This window comes from Macrosteles quadrilineatus, unplaced genomic scaffold, assembly GCF_028750875.1.
Source record: "Macrosteles quadrilineatus isolate MER2022 unplaced genomic scaffold, UCM_ALF_1.0 Scaffold_1__1_contigs__length_201487025, whole genome shotgun sequence".
Lineage (NCBI taxonomy): Eukaryota > Metazoa > Arthropoda > Insecta > Hemiptera > Cicadellidae > Macrosteles > Macrosteles quadrilineatus.
Window position 1 is genome coordinate 28,756,720 of NW_026542594.1, and position 21,157 is coordinate 28,777,876.

At 35.7% G+C, this 21,157-nt stretch overlaps 1 protein-coding gene across 1 annotated transcript in view; it reads right to left on the minus strand.

Moving 5' to 3' along the window:
• LOC128995593 (uncharacterized) overlaps positions 1 to 21,157 on the minus strand; it is a 38,142-nt gene that overhangs the window by 13,889 nt on the left and 3,096 nt on the right. Inside the window, exons 3-7 of the mRNA XM_054420612.1 lie at positions 20,157 to 20,372; positions 8,953 to 9,730; positions 6,532 to 6,611; positions 5,161 to 5,275; positions 4,276 to 4,355 (exon numbers count right to left, since the gene is read on the minus strand). Of these exons, the coding sequence (XP_054276587.1) occupies positions 4,276 to 4,355; positions 5,161 to 5,275; positions 6,532 to 6,611; positions 8,953 to 9,730; positions 20,157 to 20,372 (1,269 nt within the window). The remainder of the gene's footprint in view (positions 1 to 4,275; positions 4,356 to 5,160; positions 5,276 to 6,531; positions 6,612 to 8,952; positions 9,731 to 20,156; positions 20,373 to 21,157) is intronic.

Sequence of the window (21,157 nt, forward strand, 5' to 3'; positions counted from 1 at the left end):
GTGTTGCTTGTGTTAAATTGTAAATGTTTTGAATCTTAGACCATTAATCTATGGTGGTCTGCCTAGATTAGAGTGCACCACTGTGACCTTTATTTGGTGTTGCCACAGTACCGGTGATTACTTTGCTTTCCTGTGTCACTACCAATAAACAAATTCTTATTGTTTCCTTACTTCATTCTTCTTTATTTTTTTATTTATTAGTAAAAAAATTAACTTACTGAAATAGTCCAAGAAAACAGTGTTTTAATATATTTTTTTATATTAATAATACATATATAATAATATTATAGCAAAGATAATATACAAATAAATATGTATAATTTCTTTTACCATATAATAATAAAAATTTCAAAATTTTTTACAAAGGAAAAAATTGCAACAAAAACTTTCTCAATGGCTTTTTATATCCAAAACCAGACAAAATCCGATAATGGGAACACCCAAAAAACACATATAAAAATTGCGGACACAATATTTTCAAAATTGAGAAAATATTTATTGACTTAAGCTGTGTATGGATATAAAATACTTATTTACAACTTAAAATATTATAATTGACCTTTAAATAGTACATAATGTTAATATCTACTATTTCTCTAGAATCACAAGATACTTTATAGGTTGATTTAACTGTTCAACTGATTGATCAAAAACAACTCTCATGAGTCGTATTCATCACTTTCATCACTATCATATTTTGAAGGGTGATAGCTGTTCTGACATCCATTCATTTGACAATCCCCACATGCTGTTTAACATGGTAATCCATTGCGCTTGCAACAGCAATGTAAATATACGCAGTTTGTTTTGTAGGAACATCGGATCATATTTTAATAGATAGTCTGGAGCTGGTAGTTAGTCGCAGAGTATTGAATGGTAAACGCTATTTTCTTTATGCCAACCACAATCTTCTGGAAGCTGTAACTATCGGTATAATCTCACGCATAGCATACAAATGCAGACCCCAGGAGTTAGTTGTGTCGTCTTCTATCATATTCCATCCATGATATTCCAACCACAGTTAGGAATTCAATTCAATGCATTTTAAACTGTTAGTTCATTAGGAGATGGGTACTTATCGACTCATTCTTGTATGTTTTATGTACCAATGATTGGTAAGGGTTTTGACGTCAATTTTTATTATTCTTGCAGCATCTTCTATTTACTGAATTTTCTGCAACTCAATATCATGAGCATGTGATGCATTTTTAAGGTAACTTCGAATAATACCACTAGTTGTATCACGTAACGTTACTATGTCTGATTTCCCTACACTACCAGATATTATTATGTTTTCTCCATAGCATTCCAAAACCCTTATCTTCATGTACTTACGATCATAAGCACGGCTCTGTCCACCCTGAAGATATTCTCCAATTTTAGAAATTAGGTCCCCAAAAACCAATTGCTCTTCGTCATTTTCGTCAAAAGATTCACAAGTACGAAGGAACGCATGATACTGTTCTTCATTAGCCAGCCGCCCTTTTTCTGAAGAGTTCTTGTTAGTGCAGTATTCTTGAGGAATATTTCTCCAACTACGAAAATTGTTACTGCATGATTGATTATAGACACAACCTGCAGACACAAGTTCTTCTGGGCTTATGCCAACCTTTGGTTCTTACTTTCACACTTTCAGTCATTGGCTTATGATTTGATAAGAAGTCCACCAGTTTTCCACAAAACAAACAGCGAGTAGTAATTGAAACTGGGCCATCAATCAAGTGCACACATTTCCTATTTCTTCAAATCTACCCTTTGGTTTCAAAATGCCAATTTTCTTTTTCTCGGTAAATGTTTTTCGACACAATACATGAACACTTTCACCGGAAGGCTACATATCACATACATCAACAATATTATGGTTATGGAGGCCAGGTATGGGGATATTTAGAGAGCGAAAAGATAGAATCTGTACAAAAGTTATTTATTAGGAAACTGTTTCAGTTGCCTAATAACACGCCAAATTACTCACTGTACTTTGAAACGGGTCTAGATAAATTACACATTTATTCTCTCTCAATGAATCTTAATTATATAATAAATATATTGGGGCTACCACCTGAGCGTTTACCAAGATTATTAGCAGCTGAAGTTTTAAGAAAAAATGTAGATTGGTGTCGAGCGTGGAGAGCATTAGGAATCAAATATGGCGTGCAAATAGACCTGAATATACATACGATGGAGGAGGCGGGGAGTGGTAGGTTAAAGTCTCAATTAGTTAGTGTCGTAAATGCAGCAAGAGATAGCTGGAGAGCTGAGTGTCTAGGCAGAGCGCGTACTTCAGCTTATCATTCTCAATACCTCGTCGTTGACTTTGACCTTGGCAACAATAGCTTCTTGGAAACTGGTTTAGACAACCGAACCATTTCTTGGATAATAAAATGTAGAGGAGAACTTATAGATCTCAACTATAAACCATGGATTGTCGATAAAAACCATACATGTTCCTTGTGTAATTTAAACGAAAATGAATCTGCTTTACACTTTGTGGCTAGTTGCCCTGTGTTCAATGACTTGCGACTCTTGTATTTTGGTAAACAAAAAATACAATATGAGGAGTTTGTGGATTATTTGAATGGGAAGGATTGGCGGGGCCTTGGAAGTTTTTTAAAAATTGCATGGAAACGTAGATGGGAGCTAGTTAGGGAATTTAATTTTTAAAATGTTGTATTACAATATGTTTAGAGTATAGATATATGTGTATATATGCATACATGTGTATGTGTATATATCTATGTATTTGTGTGCATAAAGAAGTGTTATTTTATTTTGTTTTAGTGCTCAGTATATTGATTTATGTGGGACAATTTTATTTCATTAATATTGAATGGACATTAATGCCAACCCAGCAGACGGTCGTATGACCATTGTTGTATGTGCATGTATCGCACCCATTTCATGTAGCCTACTGTACATAGTATGTAGTCAATAAAGCACTTCTCTATTCTATTCTATTCTTCTATTCTACATCAACAATGTCATCATCAACTTCCATGATTATTTATCCTAAATATCAATAACATAACAAATTAGTTAATATTAAAAAAAGGAATCGCAACTGTATCTCACAAAGTTTTAAAATGTTTACATTAACAAATATTGAAATAGGGCTAAAAATAAACAAACGAATAACAACAATATAACAGCTGTTTTGCAAAAATAATACAAGCAGTATACTAAAACAGGATTTCCACCATAGTTTCTACAATTTTAAAAATATATAATGTTAAATAATATTGGAAACAAAATAAATGAATCTTAAAAATTATATGCTAAGTTAGATTTTGAGTTGAGGTCTTTTACACTTTTAAAAAGTGTCCACCATTTTAAAGGTGATTTCTTGGGGGTTTCCCGTGGTCGGATTTTGTCTGATTTTGGATATGGCATAGAACAGTAATTTATAAGTAAAAAACACACTTCTGTTGCAATTTTTCCACGGGAAATAGTTATTTGTGCAACTAGTGAGAAAAGTGAGCAATTGACTCACTCGAGAGAAATCCTTTAGGAATGGTTTCTCGAGTGAGGCAATTGTACTTTGAACTCCAGTTGCACATTATACTTTTCCTACAGTTACCATAAAACAAATAAATTGGTGAAGAAACATAACCTATTTTTACACAGAAGTGAACTTTTAATATAACATTGAATGTGAAGTGACAAATACAACAGTACAACAGCTGACCAGCTGATTTACAGCCAGTGCTGCCAACGTATTTCGCGTGCATACGACCTTGCCTGCATGTTACGCGCTCACTATTCCGTGCCTTCACGTTGCAAATCTGGAGTGAGACAAAGTAATTAGAGTGAGACAATGTTAACATTGTCTCACTGATGAGCGAATTGGCCACTTTGCTTTCTCAAATCAGTGAGAGAACATGTACATTGTTAGGTAACTGTAGGAAAAGATATATTAACTGTAGTTTTCCTGGACTAAAACTAGACCTTTAGATTGGTCAAAGTGTTGAAGAGTTATTGTAAAAATTCAAGTGTTTTCCTAGTAATATTGGACAAACAAGATGGATGTGGAAACAACTATTATTTGCATCCAAGTTCTAATGCTAGGAATTTCTCAAGATAACTATATATAATATTTGTTTGTACATTTGATAATATCGTTATACTTTTTTAACGAGTCTTACCAAGTCTTTGAAGTCTTACCTAAAATATCTACAAAAAATTATAATTGTTAGATCTTTAAGACTAAAACCCGCAACTAAGCATAGTTTGTTTCTAACATTCCTCTTATTATGAATTTAGTAAATCAATTTCACTTGCCTGGTTCTTCCCAAGGAGGTGAAGGGGCTTTTTTCCGCGTTAATATTTCTTGTTTCTTGGCCTTAAAAAGAGCAACACAGCTGTAAAAAAAGAAAATGTAATAGTCACTAGCTATCGGAGATTTTTAAGTAAAATTTGTTTATATCTGACACATAATTTTAAATAATGCCATTCACAAAAAACAATATTTAAAATATTACAGGATAAGTATTCTCTTGCTAAATACGGGTTTACTATTGTTTAAGTTCAACCATATATTAAAAGAAGTAGACAATACTCCTTTTTAATCTGTCTATAATCCATTTATCTATGGTTCAACCTAAGTCCTGTATTATTATTAATGCAACTTGTTAGATTAAGTTAACCAATGACAATTACCGTATGTAGGATATCGTAGAGAGGAAAACCAGCATAATTTATTAAACGAAGTGATACCTTGTGTTGCTCAAAAACAAGCTGAAACTGGCCTATATTCATAATTATCATGGTAATTCTAATCGATCCTTTAAGCTTGTCATTGTGTTAAGTAAATAATCTGAACTCCAATTAAAAACCACAGTTTTTATTAAATGAGCCACTGTTTTTTTCGTTGAGGGATTCAAATCAATGTACTAATTTTACCTGATAAATCACACCATACAGTATAGTACTTGCTTTCCAGCTAATATACTGCAAATAATGTTTCAAGTTTCAAGCATTAGAAACATCCATACCAATCATCAGTTGTATTTGCTAAATACTATTTTCAATGTTATTCAACTCCAGTTTGAAATCAGTGTATTCGGCTTTTGCTTAATAAATCCTTAACACCTTTGTCAACAAAGCCAAAATTGGTAAAGAATTATTAGGGTGACTAAAATAAATGAACACAGTTGGTTAACTCACTTATCATATGATCTCGTGTTATTGTTGTTCATCAAGGCAACGAACCTATACCATAAATCCCATCTGTCCTCTTCCAGATATTCGTTTATACCTTTCTTTAGCTTGACAGTAGTTTCTGAAAATAAGAACTAATAAAATCGATCATGTCGATCATATGATTAATCACCGTAGTTTGCATGGAAACGAATTAAGTGTAAAATAACCACATTAAACATTACACAAAATAGTTTATTCAATACCGATATACAGGGTGGCAGAAAAGTAACTCACACCCCACCGTTAACGTTTCAACCATTTGAGATATTTGAAATCTGTTTGCAACAACTTTCTTAGATATGAGGGGCTACATTAATTATGGTCAATTTTGAAAATTTTTCAGTTAGGGGTAGTGGGGGTAGGGGATATCTCTTAATTTACAAATATCAAGTATAGTCGAGCTTGGTATCATTTTACAGGTCTTAACGAAACATAACGTTTAACATAAAGAAATTTTAATCGGACCATTAATAACAAAATGGCAGCTAAAAATGATTAAGACAATAGGTTTTTAAAGTAATTTTGAACTGTCATTTTGGTTTTGATAGTCCGATTTCTAATTTCTTTATGTTAATCGTCAAGACCTGTAAAATGATACCAAATTCGACTATACTTGCTATTTGAAAATTTTGAGCTAACCCCAAACCCCGCTACCTCTAAGGGCAAAATCTTCAAAACTGACCTTAATTCTTGTAGCCCTTTATATCCAAACAATGGCTACAAACCGGTTTTAAATATCTCAAATAATTAAATGTTAAAGGGAGTGCAAGTTAATTTTCAGCCACCTTCGTGGTTAATTGTATTTGAAACGTTTTAGGGCGACATTTTTTTTATTATTGGGCCGATTTTGGTTTTCTTTATGTCGATCTTTATGTTTCGTCAAGACCTGTAAAAGTAATACCAAACTCGACTAAACTTGTTATTTGAAAATTTTGAGCTACCCCCTACCCCCATTACCCCTAAGGACAACACTTTCAAAATTGACCATAATTATTGTAGCCTTTTGTACCTAAGAAGGTTGCCACAAACAGATTTGAAATATCTCAAATGGTTGAAAAGTTAAGGGGGGTGTAAGTTACTTTTATGCCACCCTGTATTTTTAATACAGGTATTTACCATTAATGAATATTACAATTTACTTAACGTCACCCTAATAATCGATATTATTTCATTTTATAATCGAACATTATTTCTGAAAAACCATATAATTTATAAAACACTGTTTTATAAGAAAAAAAAAAAAAAAAATTGTAATTATTTGCCAGTTTGGGATGTATATTCCAGAATATGAGTTACTGCTGTATAAATAGTTTTAAAGGTCTTAAAATTACTTACCTACTAACCCATTTGAACTAACTGCGTCTCTACCTTGTACTACGCCAGTTTGTCCTTTATTGTCTGGCAACTCTTCCATTCTGGAACAAGTTTTGATAATTTATTATAAGTTGTATGTTGTTACGAATAAAAAAAGGACAACAATTCTTCCACAAAACAATTCTTCAACACAAATACAATTATTCCTCTAAAATAAAAATTATTAAAAATGATAACTATAATGAACAAGAGGCTACGTAAAAATGTCTTATTAACCTTTAACAGTTAGCAGTATTTCCTCATCTCACAAACTAAAAAAGTAACAGAAACATTAAAAAAAATTTCATAATAACGCCATAAAAGGTGAGATAACCTACAACGATACTTCTATGAGGTCTATTATAGTATCATTCGGGTAAACGCATTCCTCTTGCTTATTTCATCAGATAATTACGATTAGTTTGTTTTCATTCATAAATCTTTACGCTTGTCTGCACTTTAAGGAGAATATAACCAGATCACCCGTACGGCGAACAAGGCCGCTAAAATGGTTACTTCCCTTAGTCGGTTAATGGCCAATGTCGGAGGTCCGCGGTCCAGCCGCAGAAGGCTGTTGATGTCTGCGGTCCAGTCCGTGCTGGGTCCGAGCCCGCCAGGGGTATCTGGGGATCTATCGCTCTGGTTATCTCTGGTTTCCCAGCAATGGGTAAGGCCTCGATCGGGCAGCGGTGTAAATGGGAGGTTGGGGTTCCCCCCGTCAGCGTGCTGACGGTCCCCTTCCTCCTGGCTATCGATGGCGGGTTCTGCCTGTCAGGGATTAGATAGGTCCCGAGTGTTGCTTGCACTAAATGCGTCGGGGCGCTCTACCATGGACCTCTAGGTCTCGACCTAGTGGAACCCAGGTGGAGTGACGCTTAAACAAGCAGCCGGAATCCCTGGTTAGGATTGAGGGGCAACCCTCCTTCCGAAGGGTCTGCTTCGGCAGCCGGCGAGCCTGATGACCTTAAGTCATCCGCCCATGATGTGCTAAAGGTTGATGCGTAAGCTTCGGCCTACATCATGGGGCCCGGGTATGTCCTAAAGGATAGGTACCGGGTATGCAGTCAGGGGGCTTCGGCTCTCATGACAAAACGAAATGGAAATGGAAAAAAAATGGTCCAGTCCGTGCTCCTGTACGGTGCGGAAGTCTGGGCAGACGCTCTCAATAAGGAGATATATAGGATGCGGCTCGCCCGAGTGCAGCGTCAGGCAGCACTAAGGGTAGCATCAGCCTATCGAACAGTGTCCGAACCCGCCGTCCTGGTGGTTGCTGGAGTCATCCCTGTCAAACTTTTGGCGGCGGAGAGGAAGGCAATTTATCAGCGCCGTGGGGAGGACCAGGCAAGAATTGAGGAACGCACCCGGACCTTCCAGCTGTGGCAGGAGAGCTGGGAACAGGAGACAAGGGGGCTCTGGACCAGGCGACTGATACAACAGGTCCAACCTTGGGTTAATCGGCGGTGCGGAGAGGTGAACTTCTACCTCACTCAATTTCTGACGGGTCACGGCTTTTTCCGGCCGTACTTGTTCAGGATGGGCAAAGCCGTGTCACCCGATTGCATATACTGCCCAGGCATTCCCGATGACGTGGAACACACTTTCTTCCACTGTCAGCATTAGGAAAGGCCCCGCATAGAGGCTCAACAGTTCGTAGGACTGCTGTCGGTGGACACGGTCATACCGATGATGATGGAGGGTGAGGACAATTGGACCTGTGTGTCACTTTACATCCAGGGTGTTCTCCGCGCCAAGAAGCTTGACCTCGACCGGGATGCGGTGTAGGTCAAAAAAATAAATAATGCCAGAAACGGTGCGAGCCCTGTGGGCTTAGGTCACATGTTGGCCTGACTTGAAGTAATGTGACAAACAATTCCAGGTCTGTGTCCAACAGAGTAGAGGGGGTTTTTTAGTGAGTAGTCTGTGATAAACTCAGGAGTCAGGAGTCTCACACTACAGGCTGGCTACCTGTGTGCGTAAAAGCATTTTCCCTCCTCACCCAAAAAAAAAGGGAGAATACAAAATAATGTATTATGTACAAAAAATACATTTAACATATTTGAATGGATTGTGCATTGGACTCCAAGTTCATAGGTTCTATCGTGTTGCAAAACTAGGTCATAACACAATAAAAACTCTAAAATAAAATATTTTAAGTACAGGTTCATATTGGGTTAAAGGTCTCCTAATGATATAAAATTGGTTTAGTTTCACAACACGTACGGGGAAACTATACTACTTAGTGATTTGTTATCATAGTTAAACTAATAGAAAACAGTATCCAAACATGATACTTTAATAAAAATTCAATTTTTAACTTACTGCATGATATCTGGGGCAAGCGTCTCAATGTATGGTTACAACAAATATTTCTACAACCAATCAAAAAGAAAAAGAAAAACTTACACAGGTTCTCCAGTTGAAACGGGTTTACTGTCTTGTGTAAGTTTTTCTTCCTCTCTGTTTTCAGTTTCGAATGATTTTATGTTAGGGTTGTATCGGTTATCTTCTCCCTCTTCTTCTTCTTCTTCTTCTTCTTCTTCTTCTGCAGAGGAACCTGCAGTAGGCAGCTCACTTTCAATGTCAACGTTCGGAACACAATCCCTCATTGCCGTTACATAACTATCCCATTCTTTCTGAAAAGTTTCCATGGTCCTTTCTTCCTCTTCATTTGCTGGTTCTGCTTCCTCTTTTTCACCACTGCTTCCCAAACCGTTGGTTTTGTCTTGTATCTTAGATTCTTCCGCTTCAAGCGAAGTATTCTCGACTCTATCGTCAGACATTGTTAACGGGTCTGTAATATTAATTTCTGATTTTATTTGGGATCGATTCTCAATCTCAAAGGGGTGTAATACTTCAAGATTTAAACTATCTTCTTCCTTAGATACATTTGGTTCAGGATTTCCTATTTCATTACCATTCGATAATTCTGGCTCCAAAACATTTGTTTGATTAATTGTTGAATTTTCATCAACGTTAATAGTATCAAATTCATCTACAATGGTTGTGTTGACTTCTGAACGTTTCTTTTCACTTTTCTTTATTCTTTGTTTAGGCTCTTCATTTTCAGTCAACATTAATATATCGTCATCACATAGTTTTTTACCGTCCAAATGTTTGGTTTTCGATCTTTCATACTCTATATCAGTAAGAGTTTTTTCTCCTTGATATTCATTCGCATGAACTGAAACATAATTTCCGTAAAGTAAAAAAATTGATGCTAGCACAGCCTATTACCAAATTACTTTTTCCTACAGTCACCCGACAAAGTTGGCTTCCTTCTACTGTTTATAGTACAGAAAGCTGCTAATTGCTGCATATTTATATTTTGCCGTACGGTTTATACTTTGCCGCACATCAGGATTCCAACGAAACAACACAAAACAGCGTGGATCTATTATGCACGTAATCCGTGTACGCTTGGAAATAGGTTGGCAACGCTTAAAGATAATAACACTATGAGCAGCTGATTGACTATAACTACGATTTAACCTGTCATTTCGTGTTTATAGTTTCGGTATTTCTGAACTTTCTGGACTTTTCTTTTAAACGTTTTTAAAACATTCCTACGATCTTAATAAACAAGAAATACCTTTAAAGCATTTTTTTAGGCGCGGAAACCACTTCAAATTACAAAAACATACGGAATTATATTCTCAAAACACGGAGCACATTTCTTGCCGAGGAAAATAGCGGAGTGATACGGACCGCGGGTACTACTTTCTCTAGGGCACCATTTGTGTTGCCAGCTGAACCTAAACGTGTTGTATAGTGTTTAAAAGACTAATTATTTATATGCTTTATAGTGACTGTAGGAAAAATATAATGTGTAACACGAGTGAAAAAGGCCTTTGCTGCACTCGACATCATTCCGCACTCGCCTGCGGCTCGTGCGTTAACATTGCTCTCGTGTGCAGCAAAGTGCCACTTTCACCACAAGTTACACAAATAACTATTGTGTAACTAGTGGTGAAAGTGGCACTTTGCTGCACACGAGAGCAATGCTTACGCACGAGCCGCAGGCGAGTGCGGAATGATCTCGAGTGCAGCAAAGGCCTTTTTTACTCGTGTTACACATTATATTTTTCCTACAGTCACTATAAAGCATATAAATAATTAGTCTTTCAAACACTATACAACACGTTTTTAGGTTCAGCTGGCAACACAAATGGTGCCCTAGAGAAAGTAGTACCCGCGGTCCGTATCACTCCGCTATTTTTCCTGGGCAAGAAATGTGCTCCGCGTTTTGAGAATATAGTTCCGTATGTTTTTGTAATTTGAAGTGGTTTCCGCGCCTAAAAAAAGGCTTTAAAGGTATTTTCTTGTTTATTAAGATCGTAGGAATGTTTTAAAAACGTTTAAAAGAAAAAACCAGAAAGTTCAGAAATACTGAAACTATAAACATGAAATGACAGGTTAAATCGTAGTTATAATAGTCAATCAGCTGCTCATAGTATTATTATCTTTAAGTGTTGCCAACCTATTTCCAAGCGCACACGGATTACGTGCATAATAGAACCACGCTGTTTTGTGTTGTTTCGTTGGAATCCTGATGTGCGGCAAAGTATAAACCGTACAGCAAAGTATAAACCGTACGGCAAAGTATAAATATGCAGCAATTAGCAGCTTTCCGTACTATAAACAGTACAAGGAAGCCAACGTTGTCGGGTGACTGTAGGAAAATAACTATTTAAACATATTTCCGAATGGCCTGTAAAAGTAGTTGTGCTTGTAATATAAATCACTTATCAGCTGTTTGATATTGTGAACATTTTTATTTGTTTATCTTTGAATGATTTTTATTGATTCTTGTTGTCATAGAGAAAATAATATTTACTAGGGAGTTTTATTGTTCTGATGTGTAGTGAATGTTAGTTTGTTAAAGCATTAAATATCTTTTATTATTTGTCTTCAATTTGCATACTGAATTAATTACAAGCTATTTCAGCATTATGTCAGGTACTGGTGTTAAGTTCTCAGACTTGATTAAGCAGTATCATGGAAGTGGTGATTTTAGTGAGTGGTTAAAGAAACTAGAATCTATATATATAATTCCGTAAGTCAAATTTTTGTAAAGAAATTGTGAGTGACTGGATGGCCGTAGAAGGATGGGAGGGGTCTTAATTTAAAGGTCTTGACGTGAATTTTGAGGGAAAACTATTCATTTTTTTTATTTTTTTACCATAAATTCGCAACAGAATAAAACTTTTCCCATTAAAACAACATGGGGTTTAATTTGTTTACATCTTTTGAAATTAAAACAGCTGTGCCACATATTTGAAAACAGTGATCAATAGACACATTTGGTTTACTTTTAGCCAGTCAACTATGAAATGTATACTATAATAAAACTGAAATATTGAAGATTAGTCGGAAAAACGTCTGCATTCTTTGTTTATATTTAAATCATATACTCAAGTTTCATTTTTTCATGCTTTTACGTTATTGTCGTGTTAAAGGAATAAACGACATAGAATAAATATTCTGTATAAATAATCAAAGAGTCGAAATGAAATCTAACTTCTGTTTTGTTTTTATTTTTAAATCATATGTTCAAGTTTATTTTAAATGATGTCGTTTTCTTTATATTTCTACACATTTTAAGGTTAAGGTTGTGTAAGTATATACAACTAAAATAACCTATAAATGTTATTGGTTCTAAAATGGTGTATTTGCATTCCTTCGTAAGTAATTTTTTATAGTGCAGTGAATATACAACGTAGAGTAATCATATTCGATCATACTTTTATAAAATCACCAGGGATTCAAGATGTTTCGGTATGTAGGCTGCTGGATATATATTCTTTTCATTATAAGTAGGTACTGTAATTAATATGAACGCCAGGGGAATACCACAAAGGCGGGGAACTGTTCATAGGAATGACAGTGCGCGTAGGAGAGCAAGAGTAGATACTGACGAACTTAATCAAGATATGTTACAACCCCTTTTTAGCAGATCCATGGTAGACGAGAGAAATGTAAAGATCCATGATGCAGGATTATTGGACCAAGAGTGCATTCAATGTAGTGCTCTTCATTTTAGAGAAGAACTAACGAATAATCATTTTATGACATGTTGCCATAACGGACTTATTAACCTTCCTCAGTCAAAAACTAATGTAGAACTTAAAAGTTTGTTTGAAGAGAGCCCACAACTGTTATTCATTCGACAATGCAACAGTGCGATGGCTTTTGCTTATTTTTCAGCCAGTAAGAAAGATATTCCAGGAAAAGGACCATACTGTTTCAAAATTCAAGGACAGATTTATCGTTCAATCTCAGATTTGCTGCCTCAACATGATGAAGACCCCGTGTATGGCCAATTGTACATTATTGACACATCAACAGCAACAGAAATTCGTCAAAGGCGTCGAGAAAATAGTGACTTAAAACCTGAAATATTGTCAAAACTAGCTGAAATTCTATTAGAAAATCCATTTGCACAAATTTACAAAAGAGCTTCGGAAGAAATGGTTGTACAAGGTGACAGTGAATTAGAACTTAGGTTTGTAGACAGGATAAATATGGATCGTCGTAGGTATAATAAGCCTACTGCAGATGAAATTGCAGGCGTCTTCAATTCATCTGAAGGCGAACCTCCAATGAACTTTTAAAATTCCAAACAGGGAAGATTTTATGTATCCTCATTAACCACAAGACCAAAGCTACCTTAGTAAACCAGTATTTATTCACAAACAATGATATGTTTGCTGCCTTTTCATGTTAAACCACTGGAGTGATTCAAATTATTTATTGAAAATGACATCAACAAAAGCAAACAAAGAAGAACAACAAACTGGTTTTTACACAAAAGATATGGTGTAGGGATGCCTATTCTGACACATAGATAATGTTATTCTGAGTTTGTTTAAATACCGGTATTGCAAAAAGTTGTTTTACATTTGAGCTTTTTAGGGACTTATGTCCCTACAAGCCACTAGTTGGTATGTAAGCTCCAAAAGATGAAAGACTTGCAGACAGTTCTCCCCCTATTTTTGGCTGGAGGAGCATTTTCTGTTTATGACGGGCTTACAGAAAATGTCAAGAGTAACTATGAGGCTCTCACCAATGCATTGCTGCAGGCCTTTTCTGCGTACTGTTTTCAGGCTTATGCAGAATTTACAGCTAGGCGTTTACTTCCCGGTGAGTCGCTAGCTGTATCTGATGAATGGATTAAGAGCGCAGTTGTACATGGCTTGCCAGGAGATACTCAAACCCAGTTGAAAGCTACGTGTTCTCTTCATAGCATGGAGTTGTCGGATGTAATGACAAGAGCTAGGAATCTATTGGGCAGTGAGTCAAACATTGGGGCGGTTGCACAGGCTAATGCCAAAGTTTTTAAAGTTGGTAAACATTGGCCTAAAAAATGCTTTGTTTGTGACAGGGAAGGCCACTTAGCACGTTCATGTCCCCATCCAAATCGTGAGTCAAAAGAAACCTGTTACCGGTGCGGGGAGGTAGGACATTATGCCTCAAAATGTTTACAAATTCCAAAAAAAACGAGGAATGGCGCTGCCTTATGTTGCGCGGGTGGCAACACCCCCCCCCAATTCCCCCCCCAATTGGCCCAATTTCTTCAGCGCAACTCCCTACATTAACTATAAGTGTGTTGGGTTTTAAATGCTGTGCCTTGCTGGACTCAGGTTGTTCAAGGAGCATTGTGCCACCTAGTTTAGTGAAATATGGAGTAGAACTGAAGCCAGTCAGTCAAAGGATTATAATGATGAATGGAATCAGTTGAGTGTAACATGACATGTATGTTACAAGTTTTGATAAGAGGTGTTCCGCTCACACTGAGTTGCTTGTTTGCCAGTGTATTGCCAAGGTATCAGATGCTTCTAGGGATGGATGCAGTGACTGCAATGGGAGGTGTCACTATTGATGGAGATGGCACTGTTACGTTCAGGGACCTTGGTATCGGAACGATGGCTGAGGCCAAGAAGGAGTTGTGCGTGAAGGAAACCTCTGTGAATGGCAACGATGAGATCTCTATTAATGATTGTGACTTCAATGCGAAATTTGTTGATGGAAAATGGACTGTTGAATGGAATTGGAAAGATAGCGGTAAAACACCTAAGATAAATAACCAAGTACCTTCATACTCAATTTCAAAAGAGGCAAGGGAGGCGTTTGACGCTGAAGTGCATGATTGGATAAGAGACGGTTGGATCCAGCCTTATGACGGGGAGTTTGATGGCTTAATTCCTTTAATGGCGGTCGTACAACATAAAAAGGACAAAGTGCGACCTGTAATGGATTACAGGGAATTAAATCAGTATGTATCAAGCCATACAGCAGAGAGTGAGTTTTGTGGGGAAAAGCTAAGGACGTGGAGTAAGCTGGAAGAACATGTGAGCACTATCGACCTTCGTAAGGCATATCTCCAAATCCATATTGCTCCTCATTTATGGAAATTCCAAGTGGGGTCCGATTTAAGGATAAGAACTATTGTCTAACGCGACTCGGGTTTGGTCTAAATGTTGCACCGCAAATAATGAGCAAAATTGTTAATAAAGTGCTGTCAATGGACCCAATAGTCCGAAGTGCTACGGACTCTTATGTTGATGACATACTGGTGAATGAAAACATTGTCGACGGTGATGTAGTAAAGAAGTTGTTGGAAACATATGGACTGTCAGCGAAACCAGTGGAGCCACTTGATGGAAGTAGGTTTTTGGGGCTTAACATTTCAAAAAGAGATGGCAAGTTGATGTGGACCAGAGACAACAAGATGAAAGCTTTGGATAAAATTGAGACCAAGAGGGATGTGTACTCCTTGTGTGAGCAGTTAATCGGACATTTCCCGGTGGCTGGTTGGCTTCGACCAGCATGCAGTTTTCTTAAGAGGCAATTGACAGATTTGAAATGGGACAATGTGGTGGGCAAACGAATCAAGATAATGTTAGGATATATAATGGAAATCGTAAAAGAAAAGGATCCTGTGTTTGAAAAATGGGCAGTGTCATCTAGTGATAAAGGAAGTGTGTAGTGTGATACTAGCAGCTTGGCGATCGGTATTTGCATTGAAATTGATGGTTAAATAGTTGATGATGCGTCTTGGCTAAGGAAAGAAGATGATTCGGCGCATATTAACTTAGCTGAGTTAGAGGCTTTGTTGAAAGGAGTGAATTTAGCTTCGAAATGGAATTTGAAGGAGTTATACTTGGTCACAGATTCGGCCACCGTTTATGCTTGGGTAACATCCATATTAACAGGAGACCGACGTATTAAAACACATGGGATGGGTGAAGCTCTTGTAAGAAGACGGTTGGGATTGTTAAAAGACCTCATATTAGAATGTGGCCTTAAGGTGAGAATAGATCTGGTTAAATCACAATTTAACAAAGCAGATCGCCTGACGAGAGTCCCTAAAAAGTGGTTGGCAAGAGAGGAGGAAAAGACCATTATTGCAATGATGGGTGAAAAAGGGGATGGGGATAAACAAAAGTTGGTCAAAAGAATCCATGGTCTGCATCACTTTGGTGTTAATCGGACTCTTTTCACAGTCAGGCGTTGTTACCCGGACGTTGAGTTTAGCAAACAGGACGTTGACTGCGTAGTAAAATCATGCAAAGAATGTTTATCTGTTGATCCATCCCCCATCAAATGGAAGCCGGGGCACTTGGATTGCGACAAGAATTGGCACAGGCTTGCGATTGATGAGACTCACTATGGGTCATATAAATTTCTTACAATTATAGATTGTGGTCCAAGTCGGTTTTGCATTTGGCGACGGATCCCAAGTGAGACTAAAGAACAGGTGGTAAAGATCTTACTTGAACCGTTTTCAGAACGAGGTCCACCCCAAGAACTATTAATGGACGATAGTGCAACATTCAGATGTGAACAAATTGAGCAAATGTGTGAGGAATGGGGGGTTATCCGTCGTTTTAGGTGTGTGAACCGTCCGTCCGGCAATGGAATCGTTGAACGAAACCATAGAACGATAAAGAGAATGGCAACAAGAACCAGAAGAAGTGTTCAAGAAATGGTATATTGGTATAATCTAACACCAAAAGAAGATTTGTATGAAGAGACGGCACCAAGCTCTAAATTGTTCTGCTACAGGTGGAGGTGTAAGGGCGAACCTGTAAATTCTGACGAGCAACTAAGAACTGAGTTTTCTCCTGATGAACCTGTGTTTGTCAAGCCTAAAAACTCTCTATGTACTACGAGATTGAAGCCTGGTGTGGTCTCACGGCAGCACTCACAAACCAGCGTAGAGGTTGATGGCATGCCACACCATATTGCTGATGTGCGTCGTGCTGGTGTTGACACCACGGGGGCGTGTGCTTGTAATATAAATCAGTTATCAGCTGTTCGATATTGTGACAATTTTTATTTGTTTATCTTTGGATGATTTTTATTGATTCTTGTTGTCATAGAGAAAATAATATTTACTAGGGATTTTTATTGTTCTGATGTGTAGTGAATGTTAGTTTGTTAAAGCATTAAATATCTTTTATTATGTGTCTTCAATTTGCATGTTGAATTAATTACAGTAGTTACATCTGAATTTGAGAGAATGATCATTTTCTGTACTAGGTAGTCCACAGTGCTCGTCAGAAGCGCTTAAGTTATAAATAGAGGATGGAAGATTTTTTATAGGCTGAACAACTCATTTCAACAGCTGTGTTTTATCAAATCACAAAACAAATTAAATCAAAATGAAATTAAAAAATATATTTATATCCTGTCATAAAGGTTTTTATTTAAATCGATTCTACTAAATCTTTGTATTTCTGTGTTATGATATGCAGTAAATTAAATAAATTTAATTGAATTTAATTAATTAATTAAATAAATAAATGAAATAAAATTAATCTTGATTTAAAACCCTTCGCCATGACGTTAACAAAACTGTTAAGCCTTTTCGCTCCTTCTAAGTTCCTTACCACTTCGGAATAAGTCACTTTCGACATTAACGATATATCTTTAATTTATTAAATATATCCTAAAGAGGAAAAATGGTGTAAACAAAGCCCCGTGGATGTGAATATTTGATAGTGAAAACCAAAGTAATCCTAAATATGACTTTTAAAACATTCTTTCGTATCTGCTAGTGTACTTCAAGAGACTATTTTCACTTGATTGTCCGTATCATCTTTATCTAAAAGACTTAACAGAAAGTTTACACTCCTTAGTTAAGTATGATTTATTTAAACTAAAGAACGTATCATTATACCTCTATCTTAAAGGTTTTAATATTGTACATTGAAAACAAATTTTTACATTTATAATTATTTTATATAAAAACTCAAAATACAGTACACAAAAACATGGAATCCCCCTGACACTTTCTTGGATATCCTCTATTTATTTAATATGCCGACAGGAATTTTGTAAAAATTGTTTTAAAGCTGTACCGGAATTGATCATCATGTCCAAGGTGTCGTTAGATAGGCCTTGGCCCGTAGATTTGCCATAAAACAAAAAAACTTTCAAATTCCATCAGGGCTCTGCCCCAGTGGCCTTCTAAGTTACCATGTTATCCTTATGGGAAATGTTTGTCTACCTACATTTGTATGTAAAGTAATATAAAGTATTGGAAACTTGTGCTATAAAGATCTATTAGATTATACTTCGTTCACAATATTTATTTTAAAGAGGACGTTTCCCCACAACTTTTTTGTATGTAATGTATGCTGTTGCGCTATAATTTTAAAAGTAAGGGTCATGTGGAGGGGATAGGTTTCTTCCCCTAAAACCGCCTAAATATTATGAACGAAGTATAGTCGAAAAGATAGATATTTTATTTCAATTGTGGTTTAAAAATGGGTGTTTACCGGCACAACACTCTTTTAAAGGTTAAATGATGATAACACATACATTTTAACAGTAATTAAAGTATTTCCCATCATCATTACAATTTAATTGGATGAACTAAGTGAATGCTTATACTGTTCTGCGTTGTATTTGTTTATTTTAGTTTTTAGTATAACTATGTACATGCTATAAAATAGGCCTACTATTCTCCCCAGAAAAATATATCTTTGCTTTGATAGCAAGGCCTTTGTCAAACTTCAGTATTGATTAAAAGTAATAAACGTTCCAAACAATAAAATAAGGGTTTTATTCAAGTAAATCCTGCATATTTACTTAGCCTAGTTATTACTTAAAAAATTAAGATACATGCAATAAAATAAATATTCATATATATATAATATTGAATATACTGTATATTCATAAGTGATGTAACTAGCATAGCCATATTATCGATAAGAATGTTACTGTTTCATATTCAACAAAACCAAATAATTATATTTTGTAGACTAAACAAGATGCTTAACTATACCGTATAAAATCTTTCATCTAAAAAATGTGCAATATGTATACGTTACTTCAAGAGACTTACCCTTTAAAGAGGATTACTATCACATTCGCAATAAAGCTACAAATTGAATTAAAAATTAAACATGTTATACTCTACTATAAAAAAAAATGAATCAACTATATGTGTATTAGTTGTATTACTCATAAATAAGGTCCATTGCAACCTATTTCAGTGGAATGGGTATGTTGTTAACTGCATATTATATCCATTCCTCACGTTATATCTAATCACTAATATTAGAGCATTAACATTTTTTTGGAACACCATTCAATAGCGTGGATTAAAATAAAATTTGTAACACAACCTTTAATTTACTATGTTTTCGATTGTTTATCGTGAAATCCCCTTTGATAAGGTGTCAAGAGAATTATCATCGTATCCGTTTTTAAATTAGGAATTTAATAACATTCTGAGGGTGTTGTTAAGAGAATTGAGATATTGTGTGTTGTAAAATGATTAAACGAGATTTAGTCTTTAGCTATACTAATTTAAATTGACTATATGCTGAATTTGCTCCTACAGTGGTGAAAAAGAATCTAAAATGTACATGTCTCAAATAAAAGTGAAAATTATAGACATTTATCACATAGTGATATAAAAATAACAAGGAGCAAAATTTACTTGTGATAAAGAATTGGAGCTGTTTTGGCCTTTTGAACTAGTTTTAGATCTGATTGATCTCAAAGTCACAAGTTGACAGACAAGCACTGCCCTAAAGGATAGGAAATTGATAATATGATCCACCCACACGCATAAGCTTACAAACCTGGCCTGAGAGTGGTGTTTGAAATTAGTGTGATTCACAAATTTAACTTTAGTAAAATAGGGTATCATTTAAACTCACAATTTATTGAGATGAGCCTTACTATTAATTAAACAGTTTTGTAATGTACCGATGCGATAGTTATATGGATCTGGCTTGTCCATATACCTCAGTGGCAATATGGTGGAGATCTCAAACTAGCAGTGATAGAGATAAACGGTCGATTATAGAATAAACGCATTTTGTCCAATTAATTAATGAATATGGTTTAAAACGTTTGGTTCATGTTAAAATCTGATTTGGTAGCTAGAAATAGCTTATGATTAGTTAAGGTATTTAACCCTACATGGCTGTTTTAACGTGTTTCATTTAACTATTTTTGTCTACAACAACCGTCACAACCATGAAAATAATATTAAACTGTCAAAGACTTGGCATTTTAGTGATTAATACGATTAATTTTACAGCTTACTCACATGTTTAGTGCAGTTAGTAACAAGTCTACAAACTTACATCTTTTAGCTTGATGGTCTTGATCAGCGTACATTTCCACGTTTCTGTCAAATACCCGGATTCTGTCAGATCGAAGGCCAGCCATCAAAGCTATGTCGTATTCTTCGCGATAGCTGTCCGAACTACTTGCGTCCTCGGATAGGTCCGTGCTTTCAGACTCATCGTCGTTAGTTCTCTTGTGAACATCTTTATTTTCCTTACTCTGAGAAGCATTTCCTTAAAACCAGAGCCATTCATTAATATGATTTATGTAGGAAGAACACGTAACTTCATAAGATATAATAATTTAGTATTTCAGGAAACCCGCACTTAATTTTTTCAATGTTTAATAAGTTTGAGACAGTTGTTTATAACTAGTTTAGTTTATACCCTGATCCTAGCTAAATATAATGAGGGACATATTGACCTGCTTTAAATCTTCTTTTGCATCTTAACCTTCTCTTTTATTAAGGAATGTAATTATGATTATATTTGTAATATATGAATACAAATGTAATATATGAATATGTGATTGATATTTGATGTAGGAATATATAATTAGGGATTTTATATATGAGGGCTATCCAGAAATAGCCCATTTTGAAGTACCCAGAAATACCCAGAAAAAAGTAGATTACATTTTGGAATTAAGGGTAAACAAAACAAAGTCTTGGAAAAGTATTACACAAAAAATACACAGTTTTTGCATCAGGGTTTGGAAAGGATAAAAACTAAAAAACAGGTTTCAGATAAAAAAGGTACCAGTTTTTTCAGATGTTATCCTTTCCAAACCCTGATGCAAAAATTATGTTTCTTTTTGCAAAAAGATGTGGGCACTGTATTGAATAGTTTGAAGTTGAAGAGTCAAAAGATTTCACGTTGGATGTTTATTGCACTTTTGGCAGTTTTATTGACCAATATGCATCGAATTCCCAAGAATATTAGATTTGTTCAATCAATGATTAGGTTTTATTACTGTATGATTCCGAAAAACAAGATGATTTCTTGTAAGCCAGGACAGA